The sequence below is a fragment of the Leucoraja erinacea genome, chromosome 13 (assembly GCF_028641065.1).
Source record: "Leucoraja erinacea ecotype New England chromosome 13, Leri_hhj_1, whole genome shotgun sequence".
Lineage (NCBI taxonomy): Eukaryota > Metazoa > Chordata > Chondrichthyes > Rajiformes > Rajidae > Leucoraja > Leucoraja erinaceus.
In genome coordinates this window covers 37,333,749-37,354,502 of record NC_073389.1, presented here as the reverse complement: position 1 = coordinate 37,354,502, position 20,754 = coordinate 37,333,749, and the positions used below count along the sequence as shown (strand labels likewise).

General features: G+C 41.3%; 1 protein-coding gene across 3 annotated transcripts in view; it reads left to right on the top strand.

Moving 5' to 3' along the window:
- The window catches only part of reps2 (RALBP1 associated Eps domain containing 2), a 147,359-nt gene that overhangs the window by 104,601 nt on the left and 22,004 nt on the right, over positions 1–20,754 (top strand). For all 3 annotated transcript variants that reach the window (XM_055644934.1, XM_055644933.1, XM_055644932.1), the window contains exons 12-16: positions 4,750–4,795; positions 5,547–5,683; positions 10,861–10,922; positions 14,411–14,515; positions 20,625–20,708. In XM_055644934.1, coding sequence (XP_055500909.1) covers positions 4,750–4,795; positions 5,547–5,683; positions 10,861–10,922; positions 14,411–14,515; positions 20,625–20,708 — 434 coding nt within the window. The remainder of the gene's footprint in view (positions 1–4,749; positions 4,796–5,546; positions 5,684–10,860; positions 10,923–14,410; positions 14,516–20,624; positions 20,709–20,754) is intronic.

Here is a 20,754-nt window from a genome sequence, read left to right as displayed (position 1 = left end):
TCATTTTCTCATCCACCCCCTGCACACTAGGGTCAATTTACAGAGCTCAATTATTCCACAAACACATGTCTTTAGGAAGTGGGAGTAGACCGGAGCTCCCCGAGGAAACCCATGCAGTCACAAAGAACACACAAACTCCACGTAGACAGCACCCTAGGCCAGGATTGAACCTGGAACTGTAACATTGTGAGGCAGCAGTTCTACCAGCTGAACCACTATGCTGCCCTCTACCAGCTGTGCCCTGTACCACAAGTTGCAAATAATTATGTTTTGAGACATCCCTGATTTCATGTTTTAATATTTAATTTATATTCAACTTTTGAATACAGCATGATGCTTACTCCAGTGTGAAGGAACAATGGATGTAATTTGTGTTTGTATGAGCAGTGGGATTTATAAGAAATAGATAGAACCTCATAGCATTTGAAATTATTGGCTCAGGTAATTAAGTAAATCATCTAATAGTTTATTCAATTTTAAGATGATATTTGGAAAAAGTTCCAATGTAAGCTTTTTGAGATCACTCCTGATGGTTCTGTAACACGATCTGGATCAATTATTCAACATTGGTTCAATTGAACCACTGAACAAATTACAGTATTTTACATACAGTCTCTGATTTTTCAATATCATGGGTCTCTATGAAGGTAACACTCCACCAAACCTGATGATGGTCTATATATTAGAACATTATTAGAAGCTTGATAGACTGACTATAATTTTCAGTTAATTATATTTTCGCACAGCTTGACTAAATCATAGTAGACAGTAATAAATAATTGTTAACCTATGTTAAACTATGTTTTAATCACTATATTTAGTTTTGCTTTACTCCTTTTCTCTGGCCAAAATCACCACACCTGGTTACCTGTCAGATCCTGCAGTCATATTGTGAATAGTTATGTTTTTCCTTCCATTATTTATTATGTAAAAGAATATGTGTGTTATGATTTTGTTTAAAATTTGTTTGGTTGTTTGTCTTTTGCACAAACGTCAGCGAGCAATGCCACTTTCATTTCACTGCACATCTCGTATGTGTATGTGACAAATAAACTTGACTTGACTTGACTTGATTTGCTAATCTGGAATATAGTTTTCTGGAATTAAATAACATGCACAGGATGAAACAATGTGCTTCCATTTGAACTAGATGACCTGGTTTTTCTCCTGGGCAAACACTCAGTCAAACCATTTGATCAGTGACAACTAAAAAATATTAAAAGTAATAAAATAAGCAACGTATACCCTCCTTCAGCATCTGATTCCTCAATTGTCCACTGCTATTCAGTAACAGAAGGTCAGATTCTTGCCCATTTTCTCATCCTTTCCCACTTTCCTTGATTCCCTCATGTCCCATTGATTTCAGCCTTGAATATATTTAGCAATGATCATTCCTTACCCTCTGAGGTGGCAGAAAGCAAAGAGTGGGGGGCATAAAGGGGCCTTTTCTGGTGGGCTGCTAGTGACTAGTGGCGTTCACAGGAGGTCCATGCTGGGGCCACTACTCTTCAAGTTGTATATTTAGATGATGAAATTGAATGCTTTGTGGTCAAGTTTGCAGATGATACGAAGAAAGGTGGAGGAGCAGATAGTGTAGAGAAAGCAGAACTCTGCAGAAAGACTTGGACAGGTTGGATAGTGGGCAAAGAAGCAGCAAATAGAGTGTAGCAAAGTGTGGAGTCATGCATTTTGGTAGTAGGAATAAAGGCGTAAACTATTTTCTAAATGGGGGGAGAATTCAGAAACCAAAGGTGCAAAGCGACATGGGAGTGCTGATGCAGGTTTCCCAAAAAGTTAATTTGCAAGTCGAATTAAGTCAAGTCGTAGTAAAGAAGGCAAATGCAATGCTAGCATTTATATCGAGAGGACAAGAATATAAAAACCGGGATGTGATGCTGAGGCTTTACAGGGCAACTGATCAGACCACATTTGGACTATTGTGAGCAGTTTTGAGCCCCATATCCGGATGTGCTGGCGTTGGAGAGGATCCAGAGGATGTTTACGAGAATGATCCCAGGAATGATTGGGTTAACATATGATAAGGGTTTGACGGCACTGAGCCTGCACTCACAGGAGTTCAGAAGGATGAGAGGGTACCTTATTGAAACCTACCAAATAGTGAAAGGCCTGGATAGAGTGGATGTGGAGAAGGATGTTTCCACTAGTGGGAGAGTCTGGGATCAAAGACCATAGTCTCAGAATAAAAGGACGTACCTTTAGAAAGGAGATGAGGAGGAATTTATTTAGTCAGAGAGTGGTGAATCTGCGGAATTCTTTGCCACAGAAGACTGTGGAGGCCAAGTCAATGGATATTTGTATGGCGGAAATTGATAGATTCTCGATTAGTACAGGTGTCAGGGGTTATGGGGAAAAGGCAGGAGAATGGGATTGAGAGGGAAAGATAGATCAGACATGATTGAATGGCAGAGTAGACTTGGTGGGCCAAATGGCCTAATTCTGCTCCTGTAACGTACAAACCTATGGAAAATGAAATCTATTTCTCAGTCACATCATGTAAAATGTAAGATAATTCAACAGGGCCATAGAAATATAGGCAACTTGGTTCATGGGTGGGAGGCGGATTTTAATATGGGTCAATGTACAATAATTTAAACTTCTCGAGCAAAAAGTTAATTCTGGAACCCCCTGCTGGCAAAGTTTAAAGGGGATTTGTGAGGCAAGATTTTACACAGAGGATGGTGGGTACCTGCAACATGCTGCCACAGGTGGTGGTGGAGGCAGATATGATAGTGACATTTAAGAAGCTTTTGGATATGCACATTGATGTGCAGGGAATCGAGGAATGTGGATCATGTGCAGGCAGATAAGAATTTATCTAGGCATCATGTTTGGCACAGATATTGTGGGCCAAAGGACCTGTTCCATAAGGTCATAAGGAATAGAAGTAGAATTAAGCCAATCGGCCCACCAAGTCTACTTCAAGCCATCAAGTTCAGTCATGGCTGATCTATCTCTCCCTCCTAACCCCATTCTCCTTCCCTCTCCCCATAACCTCTGACACCTGTACTAATCAAGTGCTGTACTGTCCTATGTAAATCCACTTTCTTTATACTTTAATGGGCAAATCCACCAAATGTTGGGAATAACTAGTCTATGTTCTGAAAAATTAGACAACTCCTCCCATACTTGACCATATGACTGACAATAGAGCTGCAGTGCAATGAACCCATTGTAGCGGCGCCTACTGGCGCACACAGGTATCAAACCCGGCGTTCAGAAGCCGCGGACACGTGACTCGGGAGGGGCTGCTTGTTTTTGCGCGGTTTTGCTTTCGCGCGGCCAGTTCAACACTGGCCACCAATGTGGCCAGACGTGTCGAGAGAACCTGTTTACTGAAAGATTCGTTTAAAAGATCAGTTGTCGTTCTTGAGACCGCCAAGCCATATTATTTGTTTAGAATTTTAATTAACTGCAAACTGGTCTGCTGCTGAATTTTGGCTCATTGCCTAATGTTAATTAATTTATTGTGGTGATGAGCAGTGTGTTTAAGTGCCAGAATTGTGAAGTATTAGCAACAAGGAAAATAATTGCTTTTAAATTGAGATTCCAATTACAGGAATAATCCATATAGTTGACGATTGAATTTTTATTACATCTTAGTTTCAGATTGTCATATCCACTACATTTGGGAAATAATTAGTCTGTGTTCTGAGTAATCTGACAACTCCTTCAAGCCTTGATTAAATAAAAACTAGCAATAAAAAAGCACTACGTATTCACAGTGCATTTCAACTCTATCCATTTCTTGGACGAGTTATTTACATAGATAGAGATCATTTTGTGTAATTTAAATACATTATGTATGTTATATTGATGCTAAAACAAAGCTGGAAACGAATGTTTAAAATAGTCGACAACGTAACAGAAGTAGAAAAAGAAAAAATCCTCTCTGTGATGCTTTGCAAGTAAACTACTATAGTCTTGGATTAGTCCAGTTTGTTCATTGTAAAGGTAACTTATGATAAACGGATTTATTCATGATGATCAGCTTTTTTTTAGTTTCAGTGCTGAAACTGAAAATATAGAACATAGAATAACACAGGAACAGGCCCTTCGGCCCACTATGTCTGTGTTGAACATAAAGCCAAGATAAACTAATCTCATCAGCCTACATATGATCCATATCCCTCCATACCCTGCTGAGCCACGCTGATGGATGCAACATTAAATTTTCTCCCTGCCAAGAGGCTATGTGGTAAAGGTTTGTATGTAGAGGGAAAGCAGGGAGCAGTAGGGCAACCCGTAGTTTAGTTTAGAGATTCAGCGCAGAAATAGGCTCTTTGGCCCAACGAGTCCGCACCGACGGACCAACCAGCGATCCCCGCACATGAACACTATCCTACACACACACTAGGGACAATTTATACTTATACCAGCCAATTAACATACAAACCTGCACGTCTTTGGAGTGTGGGAGGAAACCAAGGATCTCAAAGAAAACCACGCAGTACAAGTACAAACTTTTGCAGCACCTGTAGTCGGGATCGAACCCGGGTCTCGAGCGCTGCAAGCGCTGTAAGGCAGCAACTCTACCGCTGCGTCACCGTGCCGCCCTGTAGATAAAAGCATTACCATCCCCACAGGGAAATATAGATCGTTCTTGCTGAGCTTGCACATATTTATAAAAGTACTTGATTCTGATGCTTGATTGTTTTTAATCATTAAAAAGCGTGCTATGTTTTGTTCATTATTTCTGTATCTTATTGTAAAACCTCCTGTTTTCTGAAGGTTGTCGAGAACTGGAATCCAGCCAGAAAAGAAAAACAAGACCCAGGTAATTTATCTGTCCTCAATAGATTTTTAAATATCTTATGTTTATTAAAATAATAGCATTTTTTATGAGTTTCATGGTGTACTGCAATGTTCTGCCTATTAAGAGTATCTATCTGATTTACTATCATCTCAAGTGCATTTACCAACCTTGGCAGGGTCCCAATAGAAGCTGAATAAATGTAACAACCCAGTTAAGTGAGTTGTGTAAATCAGTTGAAAGGCTAGCTGTGTCAGTTAGTACTTGGAATGAGACTTGTTTATTAGACAAATCCCTCTACAATGGGTAGTTGTTCTGTCTGCCTGACTATTCTAGATTTGTTTTGCTTTTCTTTAAAGCCTATTCTGAGACTGGCAGATGGATTAGACATTTATGTTGTAATGCATCGTTTTGCAAATTTTGACATTTGGGGTAGGGCTGTCATGAGAAATGAATGGTATCTCTTTGGCTGTCTGTTCAATGTCCCACGTTATTCAATTCTATTAAATCCGGTGGAGCAAAATATTACACGGGGAATACACTTGTGCACTGTCTAGGTGAGGTCTGCTACATGATTTTACTGGGTTGTATGCAAAACAAAGCATTTCACTGTACCTAGGTACATGTGACAATAAAGTATAATTGAATCATTAAATAGCAGTAAAGCAAGTGATTTCATTTTAGGTGCTGAGTGTTAACTGTTGGCAAGTACATCTGTGTCTGTGCAGAACCCTTCAACCACTGACCCTTGTTAAAATACAGTTATCCATTGCAGATCATACTCCAGTACCTCAGCTGAAAATGCTATTAAGAAAGGAGAAGTTCCCCCAACGCCACCGCCAAGACTACCCAAAACTCATTCGAGAGCATCTTCTCTGGACCTAAATAAACTTTTTCAGCAAGGCAGTCAAGGTCAGTGAACCCACATTGTGTGCAAACCATTGGCCTTGCTGTGAAAGATATGGCACTTCTTTCCTTCATATAGTATCTTAAGTGAATAGAATTGTCCCATCTATTTTTATGAGATGAAAAATGAATGTTATTCTGCACTTTACGTGAAACAGCAAGAGCTTACTTACCATGACTGCTTTTCACATTAGAAACCACATATTTTTGGAACTTAGTAATTATAACCTTTAAATTATATGTCCTTAAAAGCTGTCAAGATAAGATTTATGATACATATGTCCTTCATTGCTTATCTTCCACTTGTACTTCAAATCAGTGCAATTTAGATGTATCTTTAGTTCAGTTGATAACTTAGTTGGTGAAATCGTCTTTTGTAGATCGACACGCAAGTTCTATTAGGTCTTACTGGTCAGGTCTTGGCATCGGCACCAGGTTTAACCAAGAGAATCAAATCAGTGCAAAAAATCAAAGTATTTCAAGCTAGAAATAAACGTATCTAAAACAAATTGAATTTCAAGTCGTTTGCTTTAGTTGCCTGTTTCAAGTACAACATTGAACGATATCTAAACCTTCAATTTCTAGTAATTTGCAAACATTTAAACCTTTCCATTAAGACAATGGGACATTAAAAAAAAATGTTTAAAGAGCATCTGAAAATCTGCTTTTTAAATTTGGTTTCAAATTGAATACTGTGCTCTCAAATGTCAGACTAAGTGTTCCAGTTAAATCATTTTAATTTAAAAAAAATCTATTTTCAGCTGGTTGGATTTGCCATATAATCACACTTAAAAACATTTTTTAAATTATTTCTAAGACCCTGATCAATCAGATTGGTTTACAACAGATGATACATTTGACGAATTGAAAATAAGTTAAAATAAAAACAGGAGTGAAATTCTGAGCACAATTTGACTGAGAGTAGAAACTCTCACTACTCCAATTACGTTACTCCCATTCATTTTAATTCACCCCACATTCTCATCAACTCTTCAACTCCGCCTAAATGCTATCAATCACCTATGCATAATTGCTGATTCCCTCCAGGTCCATAGATATGGATCTCTATCTTAAGCACAGTGAGTACCAATGCTTTCGCAGCCATCTTCAGTAGAGAATTCCAAAAATTCACAACACATTAGGTGAAGAAATTTCTTATTATTTCTGTCTTCAATGGCAAACCTCTTATTTTGCCATTGTTACCAATATTAACACAGCTTTGTCAGGGAAAACTTCCTCCCTTCCTTTAACCCTGTAGAAATCTTGTATGAGAAATTCTCCCAAAGTCCAGAAAGCACAGACCCTTTCAAGATTCAAGAATCAAGACTCTTTTATTGGCATGTCCCAAACAGAACAATTAAATTCTTACTTGCAGAAACACAACAGAAATGTAAATGTTGTACTCTGTAATACCATAATAAACAACAAACACACACACACACACAAACACACACTCTGAGTATATAATTTCCTGCGTATCCATGTGTCTATCCAAGTGGTTCTTAAATGCTACTATCATATATGCTGCCACCAGCACATCTCCTTTTAACTTGTGCCCTCTGATATTAAAGCTATCCCTCCAGTCTTAGTCATTTCCACCCCGGGAAAAACATCCTAACTGTTTACTCTATCTCAGCCACTCATTATTTTATGTATCAGGTATCCCCTCAACCTCTGACACTCCAGAGAAACAAATCCAATGTTGTCTAACCTCTCCTTATAACTAATACCCTTTGTTCAGGCAGCATTCTGCTAAACCTTGAACAGGATGTAGAAAAGCCTCCATGCCCTTCCTTGCAATGGGATGACCAGAACTGCACAAAATAATCCAAACGCAGCCTCTGGTTGTGCAGCAAGAACAGCAGGATCATGACTAATACTATAATGTGCCGCTATAAAGTGCAATTTTAATTAGAATGAACATGCAGACTTGCTCCTATACTTATACTGTAACTGAAGTCTTCAGCTCAGTTAGACCCCCTTAAGTTGATCATGAACAAATCTGCAAGCAATTAATGACCTGTGAGGTGCAGGTGTTGAGCTGATCCCTGCTGTAATGATTTGCTTCATTGTGTGAGGTTTAAATGCTATTAATTACATATTTGTGAATCAACTTCATAGTGGAGGATCCAGGTGGACATTGCACAAGGACTAACATCAGTTGTGAACTGTGTAGATGCATTAACAGAGCTGCCAAGTAGTATGGATTTTCCGTATTTTGTACGGAAATGTGATAAGAATACGGATGTATGGATTTGCTTTGTAAAATACGGATTTATTAAAAATCGGCCCGACTTCCTGTTTCAACTTGCTGCTTAAAAAATGCAAGGATATAAAAAGTCATACTGTACCTCTAAAAATGATAGCAGATTAAATCTATTAGTATTTTAAATTTCAAGGTCTGGATGATTATTTTTGTAAGCTTTGATCTGCCTCTAAACAGTTTAGCGCGTGGGAATTTAAATGAACAGCGCTATGGGTTCTAATTATAGCGCTAACAGCTGGAGCGCTATTGGCTTTACACATAGTGCTATGGGTCACAGTGTTCGGGAAGGGAGAAGGAGTGCGAGGGAGGGAGGGAATAAGAGGGAGGGAGAAAAAAAGGAATGAGAGAGAGGAAGAGAGGGAGGGAAATGGGGAGGGATAGAGAAGGAGGGTGGGAGAGTGGGATAGAGAAAGGGAAGAAGGGAGAGGGAGGAAAAGAGAGGAAGGAGAGAGAGAGAGAGAGCGAGGGAGGGAGAGGGAGGCTTCCAAAATGGCTTCTACATCATCATATGGTGCTAAAAGCAAGAAGCAGCCGTTCAAACAGAAGTATACAAAGAGATGGCAACTGTCAAGTAAGGTTCGTAGAAGGCATGTCAATTGGTAGCAAACTTATGCATTCTTGTACTCTTACATGGTTATGACTGCACATAAAAATCAACATTTTTATTTCAGCAAAATGGCACTGCGTAAAAATACTGATTTCCTCAGCAAAATACTGATTTTCAGGTACCTGTACTAGAATATTGAAATGCTCTGACAAAACTTGGCAGCTCTGCATTAAGCACAATGTTGCATTATGTGCCATACACAGTCCATCACACAAACTGCCCTTCCACCTAGTCCATCATGGACCACTCCTAAACTGAGAATGTATTCACAATCTTCCAATTTACCTTGTTGCAGCCTTTCTTTTTATCTGTACTTTCTCTGTAGCTATAACACTACTCTGCATTGCATCCTTGACTTCCTCATTAACAATGACAAGTAACAGCATCTCCTTATTGACCATCAACGCAGGTGCACCTCAATGCTGCATGGTTAGTTCTCTGCTCTACTCTCTTTACACCCGTGACTTTGTGGCTAAACACAGACTCTAATGCCATCTATAAATTCACTGACAACATCACTGTAATTGGCTAAATTATTGCTGGTGATGAATCAGTGTACAAGAAAATGATGGAATGCCTTGTTGAGTGGTGCCTCAACAACAACCTCTTGCTCATTGTCCATAATGTGAAGGAACTTTTCAAGGACTTCAGAAAGGGGAAGTTGGACCAAGTGCTAGTTTTTATTGTTAGGATTATTGATGGAGCTTCAAATTCCTGAATGTTAACATCGTGGATGGCCTATCCATGGCCCAGTAAACTGATGCAATCACAATGAAAGCATGTCAACTTTTTTTAGAAGTTTAAAGCAATTTGTTATGTGTCCATCACTAGCAAATCTTTATAGATGTACTATAGAAAGTATCTTGACCAGTTGTATCAATGCCTGGTAAGGTAATTCCAACACACAGGGAATGCAAGAGGCTGTAGAGAGTGGTGGACACAGCAGTCCATCACGGGCACAGCCCTCCCCTCCATTACAGCATCTACATGAGGCACTGCCTCAAGAAGACATCTTGTATCATCAAGGATCACTGCCCATCTGGCCATGCCCTCTTCTCAAAGCTTCCCACTGGGGAGCAGGTATGGAAGCTTGAAGTCCCGCACCACCAGGTTCAGGAACAGCTGCTTTCCTACAGCTTTAAGGTTCTTGAATCAACCTACACGACTCTAATCATACCGTAACATTGGAACATGACGGCCCACCTCTTGCACTACTTTAAATTTGTATTTGTACATTAATATCTTGGGGGTTTTTTTTTTTGCACAATTTCCATACTTTTATAATTTACTAAGTTATGACAGAAGTGGGACCCATTGGGTCCCTTTTCCCCAACGCAATAATCCACCACTCACCAGTTCCCCCAAAACAACCCATTTCCATCACTCATCCTTTGCCCCATTGTAACCCGTTCCCTCAACGCTATATTGTAACATTCACCCATAGCCCCCAACTGTGCAGGTGCTGCTCATTTCACCTTATTCACTCTCCCTCATTTTAAACTTTAAAAACAATACAGTGTACTGTGACTTTAAGAAAAATGCATTTGCACCTGCTTGAGCTAGGAGGGCTGCAATCCCATTGTGACGTCATTGGCAGCATATGTAAATGAGATCCCATTGTGATTGGATGACTGTGAGATACCATTGTAACGTCATCACTGGAAGCTGCCAGAAAAAACTCAAAGCAGAGTTACAATTATTCTTCTCAAAGTTGGGTTTTTTTAAACTTTAATCATCAATAACGTATAATATAGCATGAAATCTGAAGGGAACCTGATTACGGTGTGGACGGGAAAAATGTATAATAATGTGGAAAATGTTCAGCTCCACCGCGTAGCGTTTTGACGAAGATACAAAAACAGACATACACATACACACACATACATACAAGTTGAGACTTTTATGTATAGATAGATGTATACTTTTCTCTTTGTGTATTTGTGCCCATGTGTCTTTGATATTGCTGCGAGCAAGATTGTTCATTATACCTGCACCTCACCATAGAGAAAGTGCTTTGTTAATTCTTGGGTTTGTATGCCATCAGCATTACTTCTATAACCATATAACAATTACAGCACGGAAACAGGCCATCTCGGCTCTACAAGTCCGTGCCGAACAACTTTTTTTTCCCCTTAGTCCCACCTGCCTGCATTCATACCATAACCCTCCATTCCCTTCTCATCCATATGCCTATCCAATTTATCTATGGATACATCTATGGATATATTATGTTTTTGGATGTTAGCAATTACTTTCTTGTGAATTGATTAGTGTTAATATTTGCAATTTGTGAATCTCTTTTCATTTTAGTGGTAACATCCGGTTGGTTACAGCCACCACCTGCCATCCCACCACGACCTCCAATAGCCAAGGTAAGGCACGGTCTGCAGTACAGCCATGGGTATCAGCAATAGCCTGAACTTCCACCTCAATACCAGGACTTAGCTGGACTTCTTCTTGGAAGTCCCAACATCCAGCACTGGTGTGGATTTAAGCATATGGGGGTATTTTTCCTCCTACCACCTGGATTGCCGACTGCCCTGAACACTGATGGGCTCCTCCTATGGTCCTAGAGGACAAAGGGGACCCTGGCAGACTTCTCCACTTTCAAGATCGAAAAAAAAACTGCTGAAGGAACTCAGCAGGTCAGGCAACATCTGTGGAGGGAATTGGATCGACAATATTTCGTGTTCTGATCCTTCTTCAGACTTATGAATGGTCCCAACCTTTCATGTAAAATGTAATCAGTCCATTTCTATCCACGGACGCTGCCTGACCCGCCCTCCTGCGGCCTGTTATTTTTTACTCCAGACTGCAGCATCTGCAGCATCTGCAGTCTCTTGTGTTTTCAAGCCAGGAAACTTGGTTTTTGGGCCTGCACAGGATCACATCTGGCAAGTCTCATTAAACCGAATTAGAGATACTAGCTGCTACGGGCAAGATGTGAGATGATTTTTTTTTGTTATCTTTGATGGTTTTAACTAGACCATAAAACATAGAAGCAAAATTAGGCCATTTGGCCCATCGAGTCTGCTCTGCTATTCAATCATAGTGTACAAGAAGGGAGCAAAGCAGAAGAGTGGAAACTATAGGTTGGTTAGCCTGACTTTGGTGTTTGGTAGATTTTAGAGTCAATTATAAAGAATGAGGTTACGCAGTACTTAGAAGTTCATGATAAAATAGGCCAAAGTCAGCATGGTTTTGTGGAGGGAAGATCTTGTTTGATGTATCTGCTGGAATTCTTTGAGGAAGTTAACAGCAGGACAGATGGAGGGGAGGCTGTAGATGTTGTTTATCTAGATTTTCAGGAGGCCTTCAATGAGGTGTCACATTTCAGGCTGCTAGAGAAGATGAGACCCCATGGTATTAAAGGGAAGATACTAGCATGGATAGCAGGTTGGCTGGATGGGAGAAGGCAAAGAGTTGCAATAAAAGGTGCTTTTTTTGGTTTGTGCCAGTGACTAGTGGGGTTCCGCAAGGGTCGGTGCTGGGGCCTCTTCACGTTGTATATTAATGATTTGGATAAGTAAATTGAAGGCTTTGTGGCGAAGTTTGCAGATTATGCTAAAATAGGTGGAGGGGCAGGCAGCACAGAGGAAGAAGCAAGGATTAGGAGAGTGGGCAGAGAAGTGACAGATGAAATTCATTATAGCAAAGTGCTGAGTCATGATTTGCATTATCAGTGAATGAGCTGAGAAAGAGACATGCACAGTCAAACAGATCAGGACGTCTTCCCTGCAAATCAACAATAGGTGTCTGCCAGTGCTGCTTTGGCACTGACTGCGACATGTCCAAGAGTCATGTAAAAACTGTTGGATAGAATCATCACATACACACACTTCTTCAAGCAAATGTTTGTTATTTCTGTCTTTTTTATTATTTTTAGTTAGTCCAAAGTGTTGTGTTGGGGGAAACTTTAACTTTTTTATGTGGGGAGGGGGGCAGGGTAAGGGGGAAACCATTTCTCAGTCTCTTCCTGGCGGGGACGCGACTATTTCTCCGAGTCGCGTCCTCGCCCCCCCACCCCGCGGCCTACCAGCTGGATCGGAGCGGCCTTTCCTGCCGGGGACCGGGAACCAGACCAGGGCTGCTGCGGCGGCGCAGCGTTGGAGTCACCACGGAGCGGGCGATACCTACCTGGGTCGCCGTTTGGAGCTCCGGAGCGTTGGGCCGCTGCTCCAACATCGTGGAGCTCTGGTGCGGAGAGCTTCCAACGTGGGCGGCGCTGACCGTCATCGTGGAGTCCTGGGGCGCCTTGCAGAGGGTCTCCAGCAGCAGTCTCCACCCGGCGCGGCCTGCGGACTTTGGGAGCCGCAGACTTCGGTAGGAGGGGGCCGACTCCGTGTCCACGCCGCTGAGGACGTCCCGCAGCCCCGACGTCGGACTTTTAACACCCCGGCGTGCGGTCCTGAACATCGGGCCGCCCGTAGCAGCAACTGTGGAGGGCTTGGGGAGGCCCTGACCACGGGGAATAGTGGAGGAAGAAGACTGACTTTGGTGCCTTCCCACACAGTGGGGAACTTTGATTCTGCTGTGTGGGGATGTTTTATGTCAAACCCTATAGTGTGTTGTGTCCTGTTGATTTTTATTGTATGGCTGTATGGAAATTCATTTCACTGTGCCATCAGGCACACGTGACAATTAAATCTATCTTGAATCTTGAATCTTGAAATGCGAAGAACCTTTTAGCAGTTCAGGACTTTGGAAAGATATGCGATTGTTTAGACTAAGTGTTTTATTAGGGGTTTTTTCCTCAATATTTTTCCAGATTCTTTACTTCTCTGAATGAGCAGATGTAAACCTGGTTATGAGGTTTTTACCAATTCCATTTTATATTTGCTGACTTAAGCTGCATCTCTCAAGTGTTCTGTAATTTAAACTTGCTTACCACCCCCTGCTGCTATTCCTGATTGTTAGTGTTTGTTTGTCCTCTGCTTTATTCTTCAGTTGACAGCTGGTTTTAGATTATCAATACACCTGTCAACACACATTCTTCCTCCGTATTACATTTAGAATGCACAGAACAGTTTAAGATCTGAAAAGATCATGATGAGAGTCTAGTTGTGCCATTCATAGAAAGCATTTTAATACAAAAAGGAGAATGTAAATCAGTACAATGCCAGTATCCAATATACAGTAGCTCTCGATAGCAACAAATAGAATTGCAGCAGGGCAGGCAGCTTCTGTGAACAGAAAAGCAAAGGTAATGTTTCAGGTTGCTAGGGAAGCGGAAGCCTTTCAACCTCAAACATAAACTCTTTCATCTTTCCACAAATACTGCCTGACCTGTTGAGTTTTTCCAGAAGTTTTGTTTTTATCTCAGATTTCCAGCATCTGCAGTGCTTTGATTTTCAATTACTCTCAGTAGCAGCCGCCTGCAAAGGTCCTGCAATTAGGATTGGACACCCTCAGAAATGAAGGGTAGGTATGGCAAATTCAGATTGGGGTCAGTGCTTCAGACCCTCTTCAGTCTGAATAAGGGTCTTGCCCCGAAACGTCACCTATCCATGTTTTCTTGGAATGCTGCCTGACCCACTAAGTTATTCCAGGAATATGTGTCTTTCCAATCGGAATCCTGCAACTCTTGTCAGATTTGTGGCTCTGTGAACATTGAATATACTGTAAGTACGGTTTATACTTGCCCTTGACATGCAGCACCATCAGATGGTCAATCATCATCCTTTATAGCTTCCATTCACCAAAATTGACCAGTTAATAGGGGTAGCTGAAGGCAATATTCCTGCCCATAGTGAGATTTTAATGCTTCCAAGGGAGGAAAGGTGAGAAAAGTTTTGACTTGTTTGAATTCCTGGAAGATTGGTGATCGCAGTTAGAAAACGTTCCTTTTTATTTTCTGTAGATTGCTCCCTTTCCTGCTAATGCAAAGGTCAATAACCTGCCTGCCAAACTGCAAGAGAAGATCCCGCAGCCGAATTTTGCAGATTTCAGCAAGTTCAGTGAACAGGTAAACCAATTACATTTGCTAAATTCTGACTACTTATGGAGATGTATATCCATCTTTCTAAGGTGAACGAAAGGGAAAGGTGGTATCAGAGTGTGGGGCATTAATGCAATGTTAGCCTGATACTGCCAGATTTTAGGCTAAGTAAGTACTGGAGTAATAATTTGCACTCAATTATTTCAGTTTAAGGTAAGGGCTAAAGACCTGACTATATGATTTTGTCCTTTGCATGGCGTACTTTTGCCAGGCACTGGGGGAGTACTGAACATCTAAAGATGCTGTATTTTCAATTAGAACATTAAACCATGGTTCCATTGAGTGTCTTCAATGGACATTAAAGATCTCATTGCTTGATTTGTAGTAAAACAGGGTTTCTTTCTGATGCCTTACCCAGATGTTATTCCGCAACTAACATTACCAAACCAATTTATCCAGTGGTGGGAATCCAGACATAGTGTAAATCAGTCCTAAATTTCAGTGACTTCAACTAAATAATTTACTCATGGGATAGGAAATCCTGTAGAGTTAAGGGCCTGTCCCACTTGGCCGTCATTTGCGCGCCATTTACGCGACCTGGTAGCGAGTGGGTAGCATATGGAGTGGCGTGGAGGAGTGTGGAGTTGCGCGCAGTATCGCGCAGCGCGCCAGGATTTCGTGCTGCATGAAATTTTTGCGCGCCACCGGCCTGCAGCATAAATGATGGCCCTTTAATTATACAGTAATATCTGAATGGAGTTTTGGGGAGTACCAACATTTTTTCAATACCACAGGGTTGATTGAAGTATTTGCAATCAAACTGAATAAGTAAACTTGCATCGCAGAAACAATGCAAAAAAATTGCAAAAAGTCAAATAATGCTACCAATACTCAGTCATTTGGGACACATGAAATAAAATGAAAATGTTGTCCATTAACGCAATTAATCCAGTGGAGAATAAAGTGAATTATGGACATTAATGTGAAGTCAGGTTAGTTTCACTGTCAATAGACAATGGGTGCAGGAGTAGGCCATTCGGCCTTTCGAACCAGCACCGCCATTCAATGTGATCATGGCTGATCATCCACAATCAGTAACCCATTCCTGCCTTCTCCCCATACTCCGCTATCTTTAAAAGCTCTATTAAACTCTCTCTTGAAAATATCCAGAGAACCGGCCTCCACCACCCTCCCCAACATTGGGAACATGTTTCCTGCCTCTAGCGTGTCCAAACCCTTCATAATCTTTAAGAAGGAACTGCAGATGCTGGAAAATCGAAGGTACACAAAAAAGCTGGAGAAACTCAGCGGGTGCAGCAGTAGCATCTATGGAGCGAAGGAAATAGGCAACGTTTGGGTTTCGGCCCGAAACGTTGCCTATTTCCTTCGCTCCATAGATGCTACTGCTGCACCCCCTTCATAATCTTATAAGTTTCAATAAGATCTCCTCTCATCCTTCTAAATTCCAGAGTATATAAGCCCAGCTGCTCCATCCTTTCAGTATATGACAGTCCCGCCATCCTGGGAATTAATTTTGTGAACCTACGCAGCACTCCCTCAATAGCAAGAATGTCCTTCCTCAAATTAGGGGACCAAAACTGCCCACAATACTCCAGGTGTGGTCTCACTAGTGTTTGCAGTTCCCAACTGACCGTGTAGGGGAACTGGAACTGCGGCTGGATGACTCTCAGATCGTCCGTGGGACAGAGGGCTTCGTAGATAGGAGTTATAGTGAGGTGGTTACACCTAAGGTACAGGCACAAAGTAGATGGGTGACAACAAGAAAGAGAATAGGCAGAGAATGCAGGAATCTTCTGCAGCTGTTCACCTCAAAAACAGGTATCCCCTTTGGATACTGTTGGTGGGGGAAATGACTCATCAGAGGAGAGCAGCAGTAGCAGTTAGGTCTGCTGTACCAAGCGTGTTCTGAGGCACAGCTGGTTCGGGTAAAGTCAGGGCAATAGTGAGAGGGGACTCATTAGTTAGGGAAACAGACAGGAGTTCCTGTGGCAGCAAATGCAAGTCCAGAAGGGTGTGTTGCCTTCCTGGTACCAAGGTCCAGGAAGAAATTGACGGAAATCCTGACGGAGATAGATTAATCATCATTAAACACGGGTGAAGTGGAACACCGGAGATGGCCAATGTTGTGCCTCTATTTAAAAAGGGCTGGAAAGTAAATTCTGGAAACTATAGACCAATGAGCCTAACATCTGTGGTAGGCAAGTTACTGGAGAGTATCCTGAGGGATGAGATATACTCGCATTTGGAAAGATAGGTGTTGACTCGGGATAGTCCAGATGATCTTGTGCATGGGAGATCACATCTAACATATTTGATTGGGTGTTTTGAAGAAGTAACCAAGAAGGCTTATGAGGGCAGGGTCATATACATAGTCTATATGGACTTCAGCAAGGCCTTTGATAAAATTCCACATAGTAGGCTGTTCCGGAAGGTTAGATCGAGTAGAAACAAGGGGGAGCTAGCTAACTGAATACAGAAAAGGCTTAATGGTAGGATGACAAGTCCTAGTAACGATGGCCATACAAGCTACCAGATTGGTGTGAAAATGCACCTGGTTCACTGACATCTTTTAGGGAAGGTTATCTGCCATCCTTGTCTGAACTGCCCTATATGACTGCACATCCTTCCCACCTGTTGCTTCTTGAAATGGCCGAGTACCACCATGAACTGACACTGCTGCGTGTTCAAGTCACAATTATATGCTGCCCGTGCCTTTGATACTCAGATCCAAAAATAAATAGATTTTTTTTATTGCATTTTGGCCCCGATAGAAACTGCAATAGAAAAAAAATCATATGGTCCAGACTGAAAATGTAATGACATCAAATATAGGTTGATGTTATAAACCCTTTTCCATCAATACCCTGGCTTTCAATGAGGTGGCAGGGACATCTGGAATCATCTTATCTGCGGTTGATTCACTCATCAATTTGATTCCAAAACATTGACTTGGACAATCCAATCCTTTAGTCAGGTGAGCAGCCACTTTAGCTGCTACGACCGAGTGGAAGATGAGAGTCTTTGAAGATCAGAAATGGGTTTTGTGGAATTTCAATATGCCGGATAGAATTGCTGCCAAGTCACAGAAGAGTAAATTTGCAAAAGTGATTTGTAATCTCAGCTTCTACCACCAGATGGTGCACCTAGTAGTATTTTTGCAGCCAAGAAAATTGATAGACAAATTGGATTTTAAGTAGAATCCATAGAATTGTCAATGCACATAAAGTAGCCATTTTGCCCATTGAGTCTGTGCCAGCTACTAATAGAGCTACTGTAAATCCCATTCCCTCAAACCGACAATTTATTCTCTCTCAAGTGCTTATGTTATGCCATCACAGGGGATTAAATTAAAGTTAAAGAAATTTGAAATGAAAACTGAGGTTGTAAAGCTGTATCACTTTCTCCAAGCTTGTGCCCTGTTTAAGGACAATTTGTCTGTTTTTTTGTACATCCATGAACAATGTGAAGGGATTTTTTTGCATTGGATTTTGGGAACAGAATGTAAGATATCCAAGTTTGCAAATGTCACAAAAATAGGTGGGAGGATATAAATGGATGAGCATATTTGGACTCTGCAATAGGACTATAGATAGGTTGAGTGAGTGGGTGAGAACTTGGCAAATGAAGTTTAGTGTAGGAAAGTGTGAGATGATGCACTTTGGTTGGATGAATCAAAAGATACAAGAGATTACAGATTCTTGTATCTTAAACATAAAACAAACTGCTGAAGAAACTGCTGGATCAGAGAGCATCTGTGGAGGGAAATAGGTGGAGACCCTGCTCCAAGATTGAAGAAATGGGGTCTGCATTCTTTAGAGCTTAGAGAACTAGTAACTCATAATTCGTGTAATTTATTAGCCAAGTATGTTTTGCAACATACAAATAATTTAATTTGCCATACGGTCATACCAAAAAAGCAACAAGACACACAACTACATAAAAATGAACATAAACACCCAACACAGCGGCTCCACCACATTCCTCACTATGATGGAAGGCAATAAAGTCTTATTGATATTACTGAAACATGCAAGATCTTAAAATGTATTGACAGAGGATGCATCAAGGTATTTCCACTTGCTGGGATGTCTTGAGCAAGGGTTCATAAGGTTCATTTATTGTCACATACACCAATTGGTGTAGTGAAAATCACTGGCCAGGTCAGTCATACAATTTAAAAAAACTAACAGATTCAAAAACACATTTTAACATAAACATCCATCACAGTGACTCTTACACATTCCTCACTGTGATGGAAGGCGAAAATAAAGTTCAAGTCCTTCCCTTGTTGTTCTTCCTTGGTCGGGGGCCTCGAGCCCCTCGTTGACGGGATGGTCTTGAGTCCCGTAGCCAGCGGCGTTCGGGCACTCCACGTCGAGGAGTTCAACTCCCGCATTGGGGGAAGTCAGCTCTCCCGCGCCGGGCGATCAAACCTCGCGTCGGGGCTGGACGAACCTTCTGCAGCGTTGGAGCTCCCGACTAGCCTCTCCCGAGACTGTGAGCCCTTGATGGTAAGTCCGCAGGCCGCGGTGGGAGAATCCCAGGGTAGGGATCCGCTCCGATGGTAGGTCGAGGCGGCTTCCCGCTCCAGCGATGGTAAGCCGCAGAGCCCGGTGAATGTGATCCGAAACTTGATCACCTCTTCGGGAAGGTAAGAACCTGAAAAAAAAAAAAGTTTCCCCCGAACCCCACATAAAACAAACAGAACTTTGTGCAGGAGAGTGCATTTTATGCATCACTTTCCTCCATTAACATTGTTCCTCCATCAACATTGTTCCTCCATCCTAAAACAAAATCCAGGAATATGCACATGGACAATGTTAGCAAAGAAAACAAAAGTTTTGTTTGTCCTTGAAAGCACTGATCCATTCACTTTCCACATAACAATAGGGAAAAATGGTTTATCCCACATTTGTATATATTTTTAACCCAATTTCTTTCAATTCAATGTTGTAGTACTTGAACCATCCCCCAGTGGGAGTAGTCATCGTTTATCTGCTTTGTCTAAACTTATCACAATGTTCTTCACCTCTATCTGATCTTCTCTCAAACCTTCTGTGAGGTGAACCTCCCCAGCTTCACCGTCTAATCCAGCAGCTGAAATCCCTGGGGGCACGCTATGATTTAGTTAAATTGGTATTTATTGAAGCATGGTTGCTGTGTTAACCCAAAGGAGGAAGTGTAAGGAGAGGGAATTGTGATTCACCACTTCAAAAGAAGAACATTACTCAGAAACAATTTTTTTTTCCTAATTAAGTGCCAAAACACAAGACTGTTTAAAATATGTGGATTTCAGTGGTTATTGTGTTTTTTAATAGTCATTTATTACAGAAGTGAGTATTGCACCGTGAAAAGGCTCATATGTTTTGCATCTCTAGAAAAGGTGTTGACTACTGGCATTCACTCACTGAGCTTTTCATTTCAACCATAACATTTCAAAGGTTCTTTCCTCCCATCTGGGATGGAAGCCTGTAAACAATGTCACTTTCTGAATTATAAAATAACTTCAGGGATGGCCAAGCAACATGCCATCCTCCCAGCATGATCTGGAAGACATTGAAAATAGGTGCAGGAATAGGCCATTCGGCCTATGGCTGATCATCCAAAATCAGTACCCCGTTCTGGCTTTCCCCCCATATCCCTTGATTCCCTTAGCCCTAAGAACTAAATCTAACTCTCTCTTGAAAACTGTGAAAGCAAAGTACAACATAGCTCATCAAAAGCAAAGCATGGGAGGGAAATAGAAGAACCTTGTGCTATGAGGCTTGAAGCCGTAGGGTGTTGGTGCAGCATATAAGAACTACAGGGCTGATATCTCAGTTAGTTATCAGTATCATCTCTTGTCTCAGATGTTTGTTGGTTAGGTCTTTATTCCACTCCATAATCTCTTACTAATACTTAGATACTTTTTGCAGACTCATCCTGAATGGACTGGTTTGTTTTGAAGGCTCTCAGGTTCTTCTTTATGTGTATTGGTGAAGAATCTGCCAACTAATGCTAAATTAGATTACAGGAACTGAAATAAATCACAGCTAGTTGACATGCAGATTATTTCATTAACACATGATCAAAGGGCTGAATATCCCACACCTGCTCCTATTTTCTCTTCTTGCAGGGTAGTAAAGGACCATTGACAGAATTGTACAGTCAGGTGAACAAATCGAGCAGTCTTGGGGAAGAAAGTAATTCTCCAATTAAGGTTTGTTGGAATTACGTCAATTTTCTATTCTTATTTATTTGCCAAC